The sequence below is a fragment of the Nematolebias whitei genome, chromosome 12, assembly GCF_014905685.2.
Source record: "Nematolebias whitei isolate Nwh7 chromosome 12, NemWhi1, whole genome shotgun sequence".
NCBI classification, from domain to species: domain Eukaryota; kingdom Metazoa; phylum Chordata; class Actinopteri; order Cyprinodontiformes; family Rivulidae; genus Nematolebias; species Nematolebias whitei.
Window position 1 is genome coordinate 46,268,146 of NC_056509.1, and position 17,807 is coordinate 46,285,952.

Sequence of the window (17,807 nt, forward strand, 5' to 3'; positions counted from 1 at the left end):
TGTTTGTGTCAGGAGGAGGTGAGGCTGAAGGAGGTCCCTGTTTGTGTCAGGAGGAGGTGAGGCTTAAGGAGGTCCATGTTTGTGTCAGGAGGAGGTGAGGCTGAAGGAGGTCTGTGTTTGTGTCAGGAGGAGGTGAGGCTGAAGGAGGTCCGTGTTTGTGTCAGGAGGACGTGAGGCTGAAGGAGATCCTTGTTTGTGTCAGGAGGAGGTGAGGCTGAAGGAGGTCCGTGTTTGTGTCAGGAGGAGGTTGAAGGAGGTCTGTGTTTGTGTCAGGAGGAGGTGAGGCTGAAGGAGGTCCGTGTTTGTATCAGGAGGAGGTGAGGCTGAAGGAGGTCCGTGTTTGTGTCAGGAGGAGGTGAGGCTGAAGGAGAACATGTTCAGAGCTCATAACAGGAAACACTGACAGCAGCAACCAGAGCTGACGGGGTTAAAGTGACAGTTCAGACTTTTAACAATGAGATATTGCGGAGAGGTTTTTACTAGTTAATGTCTTACCTGTTGTAGATAACATTTCAAACGTCCTCCGTTTGGAGAAAAAGTTCAAATCGATCAAGATTTCTGAGCCGACCGAGTGAAGCCTAGACAAGACACAAAACTCCGGTCAATTTCTAAGAAAGTGATAAAATTCTGTTGTTTTCATTCTCGAACAGCAGCAGCAGCTTCCTGTAGCACTTCCACTGCCGCCTGATGGTCTATTCTGCTAGAATGTTATTTTTCTGCCAGTATGGCAGCAAAGAGTTATTAAATGGTGTTAGCATGAGGAGCTACAAGGCTTACAGCATTTTGATCAAAGTCTTTTTTTATTGTTTTTTTAATTTATAACACACTCCATTTAAAAAAAAAAACATGCTCGGCTCACCTGAATTCTTCCCGCCCGGCATCTGGTGCGAACGGTGGATCAGCGGCACCTCGTCCAGCTGCGGCGTCTCTGTGAGCAGATTATCGACCGCTGCGGTGGAGCTTGACTCCAGCGTCTCAAGGACGCCAAGAATGTGCTCGTTGCACCTTCTCATGCGTCCCTCCACGTCCTCACATTTCTTTTTCAGCCCATCTTGTTGTTTAACACTCAGCCTGACCCGGTCCAGTTCTGTGTGGAGCGCCATGATGCCGTTCGCCACTTCCTCCCTCACTGCTTGAAGTTCGCCGGCGAGATCCTCCGCGAGGGGCAGCTTTCATTTCAGATTTAATTACCGCAGAAGTATCATAATTTAATGGAGCAGAATATCTGATGACAGGGCCGACACGTCCGTCTCTCTGGCACCTGACGAGGGCGGAGTTGAGTCCCCGGTGTCGGGCCCAGTGTCCGCTGATCCCAGACAAATAGACTGATCAGTCTATTTACCCTAAATCAATGTAAACTTAACGTGAATTATTTTCTCATGTTTAAAAATATCTAATCAATTAATACGCACAGATATGCCAAGATAATCACAAATTCAGTTGATTTTCATGTATTTTATTATAAAAATAATAATCTGTGATATATATGATGAAAATTATGCATAACAAAAGTTAACTGAATATCAAATGATGTTGAATCCGTGAAACTTAAAAGGCAGATTTTGGACTGGTTTCTGTTTGTGAAGTGGTTCAAATTGTGTCTAAGATGAGCTAAGTTTGTCTGATAAGTTGGGATGTCGGTTCACCAGGAAGGCATTGAAAAGTCTCTCCTACCAGGATGTAGAGGGTCAGGGCATGGTTCTGACAGCTGCTTAAATGGTACCAGCCTCAGATGTTCCGGTGACTGAGAGGCTGAAGTCTCCTCAAAGTTCACCTGCCATCGTTAGAGGGACGAAGGTCCATATGGCAGTCAGCTGGGATTTACCATTCTGCAGAGTGATGGTTGCCTGGTAGACAGCTCTCGGGTTAATGCCTGGTTCTGGTTCTGCTGGGTAACTTCTGTATCTTTTGTCCCGTCTCTGCTCAGTCGTCTGCAGAAAGGATGCTTCTCTCCTTTCAGAGGTCAAGTGCAGATGCTGGGTTTCTTCTCTCCAGTTCTCTGTTGAAGCGTGCTGGCTTCGGAGCCTCTCTTCAAGGCGTGTGTTTTTCTCAAAAGTTTTCCTAGAAGAAGTGAAACTTACTGTCTGTGTGGAACAGAGGCGACGGTCCGCCTCTCAGAAGAGGTGGTCCTAACTCTTGGCTTTGTTGTTCCATAAAGGCCTAGAGTCCCTTTTCCCTGCCTTAAAAGTTCCATTTGAAAAGAGAAAATAAGACAAGTGTATTATCTTAAATAAAGATGACTTAAAGCACACATTCTCATGAATAAACATTCAGGCATGACATATTTAGGATTAAACTTAAAACATGAAATGTTTTACCAAAGGTGTCACTGTCCATCTCCTGAAGAGGAATGCCATTAAACAAAGGGTTCTTGTGGTGTTCTCTTCATGGGAACGGGTCTGGGAGGAACACTCCTTTTCGATAAAGGAAGTTATCAACGTAGCGAGTTCGGATGTTTCAAAAACTCCGAGGTCAGTTGAGCAAAAGCTCTCATTAAAACGATCTGTCCGTTTTGTGGGAAATGAGTTCATACTGGCAGTGAGGTTAACGCAGCGAGAGCTTTTTTAATTACATTAAGTCAGCTAAGGAGTTTGTGAGCTGAGCTGAATGTTTGTAAACGTTTTAGCTGTTTTTTGAATAATTTTGGCTACTGGCTAGCATTTTGTTACTCTTAGCTTTTAGCTTTAGCGGTTTGGTTTTGGCTTCTTCTGCAGATTTTTGTGAAATCATTTAACAAAGTTCACACCATCTTCAAATGTATTTATTTATTATTAATTTTTCTGTGCATGGCTCTGAGATGATTTTTATTGTAAACTGTAATTACCAGCTCAGATCTGTGGTTTTGTTAATAATAAATAAAGGAAGTTGTGTTGGATCATCAGCTTTTGGTTATGAAGTCGGTCAAAATGAAGCAGCTGTTCACGTTCAGAAAGAAGACAAAACGTTTTAGACATAAATAGAGGATTCATAGAGATGAAAATCAGCTGAAGTAAAATATTTTACTGATCAGAAGAAGGAACGTGTAAAGATAAGGCAACATCTGCGTCAGTGCGTGAACTTCACATTAAACAGATCCAGGAACGTTAAAATGATCAGGTTTCATTAAAAACTGAAAGTTTTCTGTTGTTCGCTCTGTCGTCTCTGAAAGCTGAGAAATAATGACCGCTGCGATCGAGTTTATGAAATGATTCATTCATGAACCGCCGTTTATAAAATAATCCTTCAAGTGTTAAAGTGAAGAAGTTGTTCTTCATATTTCTAACATTTTCCAACGCACTCTTTCAAGATGTGCATGAAACGTTGTTTATGAGGCCACGAGACGTGGACGGATCACCTGACGTTCGCTGCGTGATCATAAATTAACGATAAGGAGACGAGTGATTCAGACGGTGAGTTCACTGACGGGACAGTAAAGGTCCTTCAGCTGCAGATGAATGAAGGTGAACTTTTCCCTCGGCTGATAGAAGTCAAGAAGCTGACACTCATCCAGCAGCAACATCTGGCGCTCCTGCTGCCGCCGGCCTCCACTCATCTGAAGCTGTGTGTGTGTGTGAGTGTGTGTGTGTGTGGGGGGGGGGGGGGGGGGGTAATAGTGTTGCAGCTTGCTGACTGCTGTGCTGCTGCCTCTCTCACATCAGTGAAACACTATTAGCCTTTGTTTCCTCCCTAACACACACACACTCACACACACACAGGTCTGTTTTACTATCTTTATGGGGCCGTTGCATTGACTTCCATTCATTTTTCATTAATTTCTAAAACCTAACCCTGACACCCTAACACATCCTCAATTCACACCTTAGTCTTAAACCTAACCCCTAACCCACCAATGGGTTTTCTTCTTATGGGGCCCGGGCTTTGGGCCCCATACGGAGCAGTTGGTCCTCACAATGTAGTATAAGTTGGGAAAATGGTCCTTACAAAGTAGCATAAACAAGGACACACACACACTCTCGTTTGCTCTCTGTCATGTCTCCGTCAGTCTCCGAAGCTCTGTGTCTGTATCTCCCCATCGTGCTGACTCCTCTTGTTCGCCTTTGTTCTGTCTACTGTTTCATCGCTCCCTCCATCTCTCCCTCCTCCCTCCATCTCTCCCTCCTCCCTCAATCTCTCCCCCTCCCTCCTTCTCTCCCCCTCCCTCCATCAGACCCGGTCCACGCTCTAATTTCCCCGTCCTCCACGCCTCTCCTCTCATTCTTGGAGTAAAACTTTCTGAAGTTTCCGAGCTCTTGTTCTTCTGGGGAAACTGCATCAGTGTCTCTCGCAGACAGCTGCTGTGTGTGTGTGTGTGTGTGTGTGGGGGGGGGGGGGGGGGGTTGAGTGAAATTAGTTAATCTTTTCTGGATGGGTTCAGAACAGAGAGGCAAGGGATTTAAAGCCGGTTGTGGAAACTGGTGAAATGATGACACAGACTAAAGAAAACCACCAGATCTCTGAGCTGATCTTCAAATATTCATGGAGGTCCGACCCACGTAGTCAAGTGCAGAAACAACAACAAAGCGCCTTAAAATCCCAACGAGTTGATTTTTATACGTCCGGGAAAAGACGGACATATCCAACAGACTGTCCATAAACGTTCTCTTGTCCACCAATAACTTCTGATCCACTCCAGATGAATTATTGAAACTTCTTACACACATGCGTCATCTCTAGATGGGCTGGCATGTAAAGGTCAAGGTCACAAATCAAGGTCAAAGTTATAACAAGGTCTTTGCTTGTCCAGGCCATTATAGTTGCTGTATAATAGTTAGTTAGTTAGTTAGTTAGCTTTGTTTCTGTGCGCAGAGATCTCGTTCCGGGTGTGGCAGTGTGGCGGCAGTTTGGAGATCCTCCCCTGCAGCCGGGTCGGTCACGTCTTCAGGAAGAAGCACCCGTACGTCTTCCCCGAGGGAAACGCCAACACGTACATCAAGTAAGACTTTGTCCTTCACAAACATCAAAGACTGAACGGACAGGACCGGCTTGTGCTTCTGCTGCTAATTCATTAATGATCACCATTAAATGAATTAAATCATTTCTGTCTGTATTCAGTGTTGATCTTGGAGCCGTTTAATCTCTGTGCACTATATTTATACATCACGTATTTAATGTTTTAGTATTTCTGGATGAGTTTTGATACGTTCAGTGCTTGCTGTGATCCCATTAGGATTTATTTATATTTTAAAACTGTTTTGATAATAAATGCTTAATCGTGTTCCAACCAGACAACATAAACATTGTATTTCATATGTTTTAAAAGTGTTCAGTTCCACTGGGGCTGCACAATACATTACAGTAGCCCCTCGCTAATTTGCAGTTTGTTTATCGTGGACTTGCTCTATCGCAGTTTTTCAGAATAAGATTAGGCATGACTCACAATTGGCTGATTGATGGATGAGCCGCACGATCGGCATGGCATTTTTATTTAAAATATATTATTTTAAAATGTTTAGCACCTGATGCATCTTTGTGCAGCACACGCTGCAGGATAAACTTCCTGCTGCAGCTGATCAGCTGTTCACCTTGCAGAGCGGAGAAGTGGGCGTGGCCAAGAGCACTTGCAAAGAGCAGAGGAGGCAGGAAGCTGAAATCATGACATGCCGTTCTCTTTAAGTGCATCTAGAGTTTAGAAACATTGTTTAAAATCTTCCAAGAGTGTGAAGGGTTTAAAATGCATATATATATATATATATATATATATATATATATATAAATAACCCAAATAATCAAATAATGTATCTTATCACTCTGTAATTTATTAAGACGGAGGAAAAAAAGCTAAATTCAACACAAAAATTAAATAAAATTAGTGAGAGATCAGTTGAGCTTAGTTTCTTCTTCAATTCAAACCATCACATTTTTACAGTGCAGCTGTAAGAACTCATTAATTTGTGGATCCACTTTTGCACCAACACCAGCTGGTGCTATTAACTGCAAACCCCCAAATAAAATTCAGCGCTGTTTATCTGTTCAAAAATTACCAAGTGTATGTGGATGAACCCCCCACGTTGCAGCCTGGACCACGCTCGGGAGCGGTGGGGCCAATTACAGTGTAACCCGTTAATTCCAATGGGTGACGAAAAGATGCGAGTACTCACTCAACCTCCAAGTACTTCCTGTGTCCGTGTGTGTCACCTCTCGACGTTATGTGGCACGGATCCAGCAGCCTCAACACAGACGGTCTGCACAACGTTCCCTCAGCGACAGAAGTCCTTGCAGCTTCACCTGAGACGCTCATCTGGTTTGCCGGCGTCTCACTCCCACACCGGTGTGACGTCGCGGCGCAGCAGTCTCACCACAGCTGCTGTTGTGAGCTCAGCACGGCTCTGTGAAGTCCAGCTGCGTTCCCTATCGCAGCTATACAAAACCCCTCAATCACCCGAACTAACAATAAAACTTTGGAAAAGTTTTAGTCTCTTTTATTTAAATCGTCTGTCTGTGTTCGCTTTTTCCCACGTCTCCTCCTCACGCTGCTCCCCCCACCACCCCCTCAGCCAATCAGCGTTTAAAAATGGTAGACTGTTCATTTACACACCCAACCAGTGAGGGACAAAAGAATCAATTTTGATCGCTTCTCATATGGAGCACGTTTTTACCCTTCTACAAAAACTGTCTTGGCAAAACAAAATAAAAATAAAAACACCTACTGGACAGATTGCTACATAGCCAGAACAGCTTAAATCAAACATAACTGTCAGAAAATATATAATATAAAAATAAACTAAAACTTACTACTTGGGCTATCCCTACGTCACGGTTTTTCACTTCTCGCGGGTCTTCAGGGTACGGATCCCCCGCGATGAACGATGAACTGTATACTGAAAATGTATCATCGTACAGTATCAGGGAATGCAGTATCAATATCACAACTGATTGTTTGGACTGCAATAAATCATAGATGTTTTGTATTTTTAGCACCATGCATTCATGTTCTGCTGATGATAATCCAGCAGAGTCTCTGGTTCTGATGTCCTCCCCTGGTTTTGGTCATGGTGGTCTCTGGTTCTGTCCTGGGTTAGTAAACCTAAAACCTGTTCTCGGTGTTTCCCCTAACAGTGAATCAGTTCATAATGGGACTAAAAACACCTCTAACGTGATGTTTTCCTGTAATCTGTTGTGGGAAACCCGTCGAGCTAACCAGTAACTCCCGACTGAACCACAGGTTCACCGGCTGCACCCTGAGCAAACGGACCTTTAGCGTCTCCACTCTGAGCGGCGCGTCACAGCCGTCAGACTCGGCTCACATCATTGTTAAAGTGGATTTACAGCCGCCTGCGAGCCTTTGAGCTGCGAACACAATATTATCCCATTAGCATAAGCTGTATGCCGCTCTGTGGCTCTTTCAAACAGAAGCGTGTTTACAGGCAGCCCAGTAATCCATTAACACGACTAATGTGCTCACAACACGTGCATTGATCTTGTTTAGACACAGCAATCGAGGCTACGATGAGATTTTATTGCAGCATCAAGCTGATTTTACTTCGTACACCATGAATAAAATATAAAAAATAAAAAAATTCTTAGAAACTTTGGAGGTTTCCAGCTCGGCTGCTTCTCATTTAGCCTCGTAAAAATCCAAGCTGAACAAAAACCAGCCTACATTTTGATGTATACGTGTAAAGAGAATCAAGATCAAAACAAATATCAAAGCTGCTGTCAGTGGCTCAGTGTGGTCACCATGGTAACCACACACCTTTGTCCGTCCCTCACTTAACGGCTGCATTAATGACAGGCAGACAGAAACAGAAAATTAAGCCTCAAACTTGTCGTCATGGTGCAAAAACTGATATTTTTCAAATGATTGAACTGTGAGCAGCTGAGGGCTGAAGGACTGAGCTGAAGCTTGTTGAAGAAGGTAAAACTGAGTTGTTAAAGCTAATAAAAACAGAACACCAGCTAAAATCTGAAAAGAGCAAACCGCTAACTAAAAGCTAAGACGAGAAAAATACTAGCTAAATATGGCTAAATGTTTGCTGGAAGCTAAAAGTAGCAAAAGACTAGCTAAAACCTAAAGTCACAAAAAAGATTAAAATCCAAAAGTAGTAAAATACTAGCTCAAAATATAAAAATGCTAATCGAAATTATTGCAAGGCTAGCTAAAACTGGCTAAAGTAGCTAAATTCAAGTTAAAAGCTATTAGTAACAAACGGATAGCTAAAAGCTGCAAAAGGCTATTTAAAAGCTAAACGCAGCAAAAAGAAACATGGATAAATCCAGTTTGCTGATGCAAGTTTCAAAGAGAACTATTTTTTTAAGAATTAAAGAGATCTCTGTGTTTTTTTACGGATAAAAAATTTGTAAATGAAGGTAAAAGTTTTAAAAACCAAAATTCAGAGCACCCGTCTCCTGAACGAGTGAAATGTTTTAATCAATGAACAGCTAAAATAACACAAAGTAGATGAAACAAATTGTTTTTTAAACAGCAATTAAAAAAATAGTTTGAACGTTGACTACATAAAAAGGCGACCACCTTTATAGGAAGAAAATTCCCTAAAATTCGAAGTATTTTTTTCGGAATACTGCAAGAATTTAAGTGATGTTTCTAGGCCTGATTTGAAATGCAAATGTTGTAAAAAGTCTTCACAACAAACTGAGAGGAGAAGAAGAACAAGAAGAAGAAGAACAAGATTTTTTGATTATTAACAAAACTTTATTTACACAATAAGTTAACACAACACTGTTAAAAAAAATGTGATCAGGACAAGCTTAAATTAAAATATTTACACGAGGAGCTTGTTGTATTGTAGTGGTCCCTGATCAGAAATGGTGCATAAAACCTTCTTAAATCCCCACAGTTTCACAAAGTTCTCCAGGTGTCCAGTGTCTCTGTGGAAGCAAAACCCCAACGTCAGTCTGGCCTTGGTGTTGCACTTCCACAGAACCACGGCATCAAGTTGGGGTCCAGCCTGCAGTCTGTCCCTGCGAGACAAGTAAACAGACACTTTTGCTTCGGCCCCTAAAAAGTTTAAAGTTTGTGATTTAAACTTAGTGGTTTTGCTGTGATGTACTCCAGTCATAAAAACAGATTTGATGAAAACTGTGTCATAAAGGCTAAAGATCCCAAGTAAACGAAGACGTAGACAAAGAACAAGAACATCAAGAAAAGCAACAAGAACAACAAGAAGAACAACAACAAGAAAAGCAACAATAAAAAGAAACGCAAGATCAACAAGAAGAAAAGCAAAAACAACAAGAAAAGCAAGAACAAGAGCAACAAGAAAAACAACAACAAGAAAAGCAAGAACAACAACAACAACAAGAAAATCAACAACGACAAAAAAGCAAGAACAATAACAACAAAAAGAACAAGAATAAAAGCAACATCAACAAGAAAAGCAAGAACAAGAACAAAAAAGAACAACAAGGAGAAAAGCAACATCAACAAGAAATGCAAGAACAAGAACAAAAAATAACAACAAGAAGAAAAGCAAGAACAAGAACAACAACAAGAAAAGCAACAACAAGAAGAAAAGTAAGAACAAGAACAACAAGAAGAAAAGCAACAACAACAGCAAAAGCAAGAACAATAACAACAAAAAGAACAACAACCAAAAAAGCAAGAACAATAACAACAAAAAGAACAACAACAACAAAAGCAAGAACAATAACAACAAAAAGAACAACAACAACAAAAGCAAGAACAATAACAACAAAAAGAACAACCAAAAAAGCAAGAACAATAACAACAAAAAGAACAACAACAAAAAAAGCAAGAACAATAACAACAAGAAGAACACCAAGAAGAAGAAGAAGTTAATTGCAGCGCTCCATCACAGCGTTCGTCACGAGCCCCTCTAAATGCCACAGACTGATGATTTATCTAAGAGATTATTCTTTTACCGCTGCAGCCATTCATTAACCTCGGTATGTAAGCAGAGCATTAACGGTACACGGTGTGGGAGTTGAGTTGTTTGTCTGCTTTAATTGGCAGAGACGAGCTCTCAACATCCTGAGCCGGACGGGTCGGTTCCCGGAACAAGCTCTCCATCAGATGAACGACACTTTGGAGCAAATCTTCATCCAAACGGCTCATAAGAACTTATTGTTTTGTGTCAACTGGCTAATTCACACCACCGCTGAGATGTTTTTATTTAGCCAGACTCTTTAGTTGTTCATTTTGCTCCCTGCAGTCGTTACCGAGGCAACATCTGTTCTGCGCCAAGGATGATGACTTTTCGTCGCATCCCGACGGCCTGAAGTTTGTGATCAGCAGCACTTTTTGAAACAAAGCTGCTGTTGTCGGCTCGTGTTGCTCAGCTGCTTAATTAGCTGGATGCTTCAGAGTTGGCAGTCAGGATTATGGACGCACTCAACAGAAATCGTTGCTTGATAATTTGATGACAAAGGTTGTCTTCTTTGTCGCAGTTTGCCGATGTGTGTTTGTGTGAATGTGTGTGCGCAGCGAGAGGCACCAACATAAAGCATCTGACACATATTTATGTGTGCACGCCTACAAAGCATCGCATGTCCTCTCTCTGTTCCCCCTTTCATTAAACTGCCACGGCCGGCGTGGGTAATGCTCATAATGGAGGGTTTCTGTCAACTCAATGAGATCGTTCACAGCTCACAGAAACTCTGCTAATAGCTAATTACTACAGAGAGGAAAACCAAAATGAGACAAAAGGGGTAAATATGGATGAGAGGCAGAGAAAATGGGCTCCTCTGTTGGAGCAGTGTGGGTGAATAAAGTGCAGTGAGTTGAACAGAAACGAGCTGATGAGGCACAGATGCAGGGACATGATTTACAGAAGGTATAAACAGGATTATTTTATACCTGAAAATCTCATTGTGATGAAGAAAAACATCCAAAGCTCTCATGGACATCACAATCTGTACAGCAGCTGCAGGTTTGACACTATTTACATACATTATTAGCATAGTCGTCACAACAATTATATGTGAAAGGGACGTGTCTCCCCCCCCCCCCCCCCACACACATTTAAGAAGTATCCTTTTGGACCCTCCCACACACACATTTATCATGAAATATTAGTTCACCCAGCATTGTTTCTATTCTTTCGTGAACGAATCCATTAAACTCAAACCAGTAAAAATCTACTCCAGGTTTTCCTGATTACCACCAACAGCTCACTACACCGCATGCAGTGTTTCCTTGAGGTCATCTCCCTTGGCAGGGCGCTCACGGGGGGAGGAGGGAGAGACACCTCTGTTTTGCACGCTAGCTTAGCGCCAAATTAGTGCTAGCAGTTGTTGACGGGGGTGAGGGGTTAGGATTCGAAAGAGAAGTTGAGTGCTACGTCTGTAGCATCTTAGCTAATGCACACAGCTAGCTTAGCGCTATGTTAGTTCCAGCACTTTTTGACGTGGCGGGAGGATTCTCTATTCACACAAGGAGAGCTGTTGGTCAGGCTACTTCTTGTTGTGCCAGTAACTCTAAAATACTGTAGTTATTGAATCAAGTGTTTTCTTGTATAGATAAAACTAGATGTTTAATAACCCCCCCCCACACACACACACACACACACACACACACACACACATTACAAATGCTTCTAGTGCCAATGATTATTAGTGACTTATTTTGGGAAAAGGGACTCCGTGGCTGCTGGGATTAAAATATATTCCGTCGTCCAGAGTTCATCCTGAGGTTGGTGTTTTTTGTTGCAGGCATTGTGTGTTTAAAAGCTGTAGGAGGGCTGAAGAAGCCTGATGGTGTCTGTTTTGATTTGTTTCCATCATCCTTCCTCATGCAGCCCCTTTTCCATGAACACCAGAACCAGACAGTCCAAACTGCTGATGACAGAGTGCTGATCACACTCAAAGCCTCATTCAGACTCGTTGCTGTTTTCGGTCTCTACCAGACTGTTTGTGCTTGGACTGAGCTGAATACAGGCGTTTACCTTAGACCACCTTTGAAAGTGAAGCCTTTTTATCTGCATTGGACTGTTCAAACACGATCTGTCCAGAGCCGAGCTGTAAGACCTCGAACCACTAAACAGTTTTTATATTGCTGTGCTAACTGCTGCTAATATATCCTGCCGCCGATATTGGGTGTTTCATCCTAAAGTCACTGATAAATAACCGACTTATTGACTTAAATGTTATTTTTTCTTAACAGAAAAAACGTCACATTGACTTTACTTATTTAATCACTCGTCAGTTACAGTCTGGAGTTGTTGTTCAGGGATCAGACCTGCAGAAAATGGAAACATCAGATTTATGGCGGGATACGTTCAGCAGCTTCGGTGCACACAGTCAGAAAGTAGTGACAGTGTAATTAACGTCCTCGTGCAAACCTGAAAGGCTGTAAAAACATCTAATGTGGTCATTTATCCACCTGCTCATGAATGTTCTCGTCATTTTGGTCATCAGATGTTTGCTCTCTGATTAGCTGTTAGCCTGATATCGGTTGACTCAACACTTTAACAGTTGTAGATGTGCATCCAGTGATCTGATCCATCTGTCCGTTGGGTCATGAGATCATTTTGCTAACACTCAGCCAAATGTACACACATGCACCCCGGCAGTTACATAATCACCCATCTTTCAAGGCAGCATGGATCTTATTTTTGAAAGTAGAACCACTAATCCTTGTCTTTTTGTTACGTCTTTCTGATGTTTAACAGATGTAGGTTCCACTTCAGGCACCACATGTGATGCAAAGGACAATAAAGGAACTTGAACTTGAATAAAGTTCAAATCAAGTCCCGTCGGTGGTGTCAAACAAAATGGTTAATACAAAATTATCCACACGTGACAACACCATCTTCACAGATAAACAATTCAATTCAGTTTGTTCATATAGCGCCAAGTCACAACAGAAGTCGTCTCAAGACACTGAACAGAAACATTCACATATATTAAAATTAAATTAGTAACATTACTTATCTAAGGAATGGAGCAGCAGATTGTGTTGAGTCATTTCGTCTCAGTCTCCCATCCTGAGCAAGCTCAAAGGAGACAGTGGAAAGGAAAATCTCCATTTTAACAGGAAGAAACCTCCAGCAGAACCAGGCTCAGGACCATCGGGTTTGAGAGCACAAGAAGGAGGAACATACACAGAACGACAGGTCCAGAAAGGAGGCGAGCAGGTCCATCTCTAGGAGGAAAGACAAAAATCATGTATAAAAACAGAAACAATTAGAAATACAAATGATTCATTTATATTCGTTTGTAAAGATTCATTTGATGAAATGTGGTCAGTTTGTCCTCCAGCAGTCTAAGCCTATAGCAGCATAACCAAGCAGACCTTAACTATGGGATTTATCAAAAGGAATAAAACTGGACAATGTGTCAGCCTCACGGACAGAAACTGGAAGTTGGTTCCACAAGAGAGGAGCCCGAGAACTGAAAGATGTTCCTCCCGTTCTGCTTTTAGAAACTCTAGGAACCACAAGTAAACCTGCAGTCTGAGAAGTCTGCAATCTACAGAGTGAAGTGCTCTGTTGGGAAAATATGGAACAATAAGATCTGCCATATAAGATGGAGCTAGGTTGTTGAGGGTTTTGTAGTTTAGAACATTTTGAATTCAGTTCTGGATTTGACAGGAAGTTAATGGAGAGAAGCTAAAACTGGAGAGAGATGATCTCTCCTGTCAACTCATTAAGACTCTGACAGCAACATTTAGATCAGCTGAAGACTTTTAACAAAAGTATTTGGACACCCAGATGATAAACCGTGGTAATAGTCCAGTCTAGACGTGACAAATGCATGGACCAGTTTTTCTGCATCCAAGACATGAAGTTTTGTTTGCAGACACGGAGTTTCCTTCTGATGTGTCCAGCTGCACCAACGAGACTCTTTCTGCAGGGAAACTGACACGAACACAGATTATTCCATCCTAATGACTCCTCGGTTTTGTTTGCCATTAACTCAACCTCTGATTGTGATTTAAAGTTTGGGTATGAGCAAACATCAAAGGGAACTGCAGTCAGTGTGTTTCACTGTAACCGTGTGCGTGTTTGTCTGCAGGAACACACGACGCACAGCTGAGGTGTGGATGGACGATTTCCGTCTGTTTTACTACTCCGCTCGCCCGGCGGCTCGAGGCAAATCCTACGGAGAGTAAGAACACATGAAACTCCCACGCACGCCACAGATTCACATTCAGGACAGACCTGCTCCCCCCCCGGTGCTGCATCACGTTCATGTAACTTGCACGAATTGACTCAGAAACACAAACTATTTTGCTTAATCACCACCACAAGTGTTTAGAGCTCGGTGCGTCGGTTTAAAACGACTTCAGCAGGGTGAGTGTCATTAGAGGGATGATTTGCATGAAGATGTTTGGTTTGCCCTGGATTGATATAAACGAGACACTTATGACTGAGTGAGGGCCGCTGAAAACATAAAACTAAGGAAAATTATTCATCGAATTTTAAGTTTTAAAAGTGGAAATAACAGACAGAAAAAGTTGCAACGTCTTCTTTTAAGACTAAACTATAGGAAGTGAACCTGACTGTGTTTGTTCCATTTTTTATTATTATTGTTTCTGAGGATCGCAGGTGCATTTTTAATGGATTTACCATTAAAACCCACATTTAAACCAGTGTGAGGTGCGGTTTATTTCTCCCTCTGCACCAGAACTCGTTTCAGTCCGAGACTTTGATGCCTTCACCGAGTGCTAACCTCAAACACGTCTGAAGCTCAAGAAAACGTGTGTCTGAGACTTTTATTGTGAAGGACTGAGACAGGATCTGTGAGCGGCGGGTGTAACAAACATGGAACTGGTTGAAATAAAATATTTCATGTTATTTTGGAGTTAATCCAGTGAAAGTGCACTCATATACCCCTCAGATACATTAAAAATAAAAGGAAAGGAGCAGTCAGAGTGCAGTGGGGTTCACGTCTTCTCGTTCCATCTTTTCTAATTTACATCAGTTTAATTCAGTTCAGTTTATTCCTATAGCACCAAGTTCCAACAGAAATCATCTCAGGGCTCTGAACAGAAACATTCTTATACATTTATCTAAGGAAGCAGCAGGTTGTGTTGAATCTTCACTTCATCACAGTCTCCCATCCTGAGCAAGCACAAAGGAGACAGTGGAAAGAAAAAACTCGCTTTAGCAGGAAGAAACCTCCAGAAGAACCAGACTCAGAACGTGCGTCCGTTTTCTTCAACCGGCTGGGTTTGAGAGGACAGGAAGTAGAAACAGACACAGAGTGACAGGTCCAGGATGGAAGTGAGCAGGTTCCTCTCTAGGAGGAAAGAAAAAAAAAAGCACATTTCAAGACAGAAATAATTACAAATACAAACTATTCAGTCTAATCCTATAGCAGCATAACAAGCCAACCCTAACTATAGGATTTATCAAAAAGGAAAGTCTTAAAACTGCACAATGTGTCAGCCTCATAGACAGAAACTGGAAGCTGGTTCCACAAGAGAGGAGCCTGAGAACTGAAAGATCTTCCTCCCGTTCTGCCTTTGGAAACTCTAGGAACCACAAGTAAACCTGCAGTCTGAGAGTGAAGTGCTCTGTTAGGAAAATGAGGAACAATAAAATCTGTAATATAAGATGGAGGTTGATGAGAGCTCAACTTTGTGACTTTTTTAAAAAATATTTCCACTTTCTTCTCAGAATCAAAAAGAAGCAACTTGCTTCGTGGTTTTGAGTGTCGATGATGAATCATAAGCTTTGTGTTTTTTACCCAGTGGGATCAACAGGGTTTACATAAACTCTTCACAATCACTCAATCTTAACACAAAACACTGATAAATGTCAAATTATCTGTTAGAAACAAGTGAATCCTCATCATCATTTGTCTTTTCTGTTTCAGACTGAACTCCATGTTCTGTTTCTGGTCACCTGTGGAGGGGTTTAGTAACGTGGCGGTCTGATGTTCTGTTTCGACTCACTTCTGTGCTGTCCTTTTGTCTCGCCAGCATTCGAGGCAGAGTGGAACTGAGGCAGAAGCTCAAGTGCAAATCCTTCAAGTGGTATTTGGACAACGTCTACCCGGAGCTGAGGTGAGGACTTGTGTTTGGAGGAAAAGTTTGTGCTGAGCTTGCAGACTGAAAAGAGATATTTTTCTTTCTTTATTACCATCTGGGTCTTTGTCAGGCAAAGATTATATTTTTCCTCTTTTGTATTTTTTGGGTGCTGTTGTCGACCGTTTGCTCACAACGTTTTGCTGACTCATCTGCGTCGATACCAAGTCGTTGTATGAAAAGATGCAGGCCTGCAGGAGGTTGTAGGTTATTAAAGTGTCAGGAGGACGGGGAGCCCAGACAAGACAAGCAAGAAACACGACTAAAACCCAGAACTACATCCAAGAGTCAGTTTTACAGGAGTTAATTGTGGGTCGTGAATTTGAATAACTGAAGCCAGTTAAGAGAAGCAGTGGTTCAGGAGGAGGAACGAGCATCTTCATTGATTTTCTTTTAAACGATTCAAACTCCGTTCCTGCAGACTTGAAATGTGTCAGAACAGAAAACCAGCTGTAAACTCCTGGACCCGATCACAGATAGTCCGTCGTGTCCGTCTCACTGTGCTTAAAATATTAAACGGTCCGCCGATGTCCCCCGTGGCTGAGAGATGTTTGTAGATGTTTTCAATCGAACGAGTAAATCTTGATGTTTTTGGTGCAAAGTATTCAAGTGAGCAGGAGTTGCACTGCAGAAGAATAGAAGTAGTTTTTATTTTTATTTGTTCGAGGCAGCGCAGTGAGACGGAGCCTGGCAAGTGGAGTTGGACATTTTCATGTCCAGGAGCAGTGGAGGAGCCAGGGGGTGGCCAGTGGTGGCCTTGACCATCATGGATTAATAATCTTTGGCCACCCGAATCATTTGAGAAAACTTTACTTTAAGCAATAAAAACTTAGAAAGCATAGTCTCCTAAAATGATAGGTGTGGTCAGTTTACATTTATATGTTTAGTGGTGGCCATCTTGGATTTTGACTTGGCAACTCAGTTTTTAAAAGTGACATTTTTAACATCTTGATTCAGCCGCACACCAAAGTAGAAGTCGCCACATTGCTTATTTTTTAAGTTATCCAGCTCACAAGGTTTACATACTTACATAAATGGTGGTAGCCATCTTGAATTTTGACGTGGCAGCCCAGTTTTCAAAAGACGTCTTTCTTATGCCTTCATGAATCCACACACCAAGAAGGAAGTTGGAGCTTCACTTAATTTTCAAACTATCATGCTCACAACTTGCACAGATGGAGAGTATTTTCTATTTCCCCTCTTTGCTCATGATGTGGGACCATAAAAGGTCAGAAATGCTGGTTAAACTCCAGAGTTGTGTTTAGAAACAAAAAGAGAGAATCCAGCTGGAAACATCGAACTGGTGGAAAACGGGCTCCATCCAAAAAAAGAGAGTCTTTCACAGCCAAGAAATCAAACTTTCCAGAAAAAAATCCTCGGTACTCATCTGATGAACCTCAGGAATATTGATGAGGTGAGGCATCGACACAATCTGAAGGGAAATAAAATTATTACCCAGAGTCTGTTCAATATGCAGCCTTCAGTCAAGATGTACAGATATTTAAAAAGTGTAAATTCTTTCCTAGGGTTTATCTGTGCTGTACAATCTGTCAGATCCCCTCTGACTGCAGCTTCATGAAAGATGAGGCGTTTTAATTGGAAACCACAGAAAAACATGTTGTGTGGTTTTATTTAAAACTTTGGGAAATGCACGTTGGAATTATCTGAAACTGTGTGAACGCCAATTCAACATTTACACTTTTGTTTCCCTGCGTTTTGGATTTATGGATTGATTGATGGATGAATGGATTTATGGATGGATGGATGGATGGAAGGATGGATTTATGGATGGATGGATGGATGGATGGATGGATGGATGGATGGATGAATGCTGGATGGATGGATGGATGGATGGATGGATGGATGATGGATGGATGAT

At 41.9% G+C, this 17,807-nt stretch overlaps 1 protein-coding gene across 1 annotated transcript in view; it reads left to right on the forward strand.

Moving 5' to 3' along the window:
* galnt14 (UDP-N-acetyl-alpha-D-galactosamine:polypeptide N-acetylgalactosaminyltransferase 14 (GalNAc-T14)) overlaps positions 1–17,807 on the forward strand; it is a gene marked incomplete in the record, with an annotated part of 258,579 nt that overhangs the window by 214,882 nt on the left and 25,890 nt on the right. Inside the window, 3 exon segments of the mRNA XM_037685964.1 lie at positions 4,786–4,912; positions 13,912–14,004; positions 15,824–15,907. Of these exon segments, the coding sequence (XP_037541892.1) occupies positions 4,786–4,912; positions 13,912–14,004; positions 15,824–15,907 (304 nt within the window).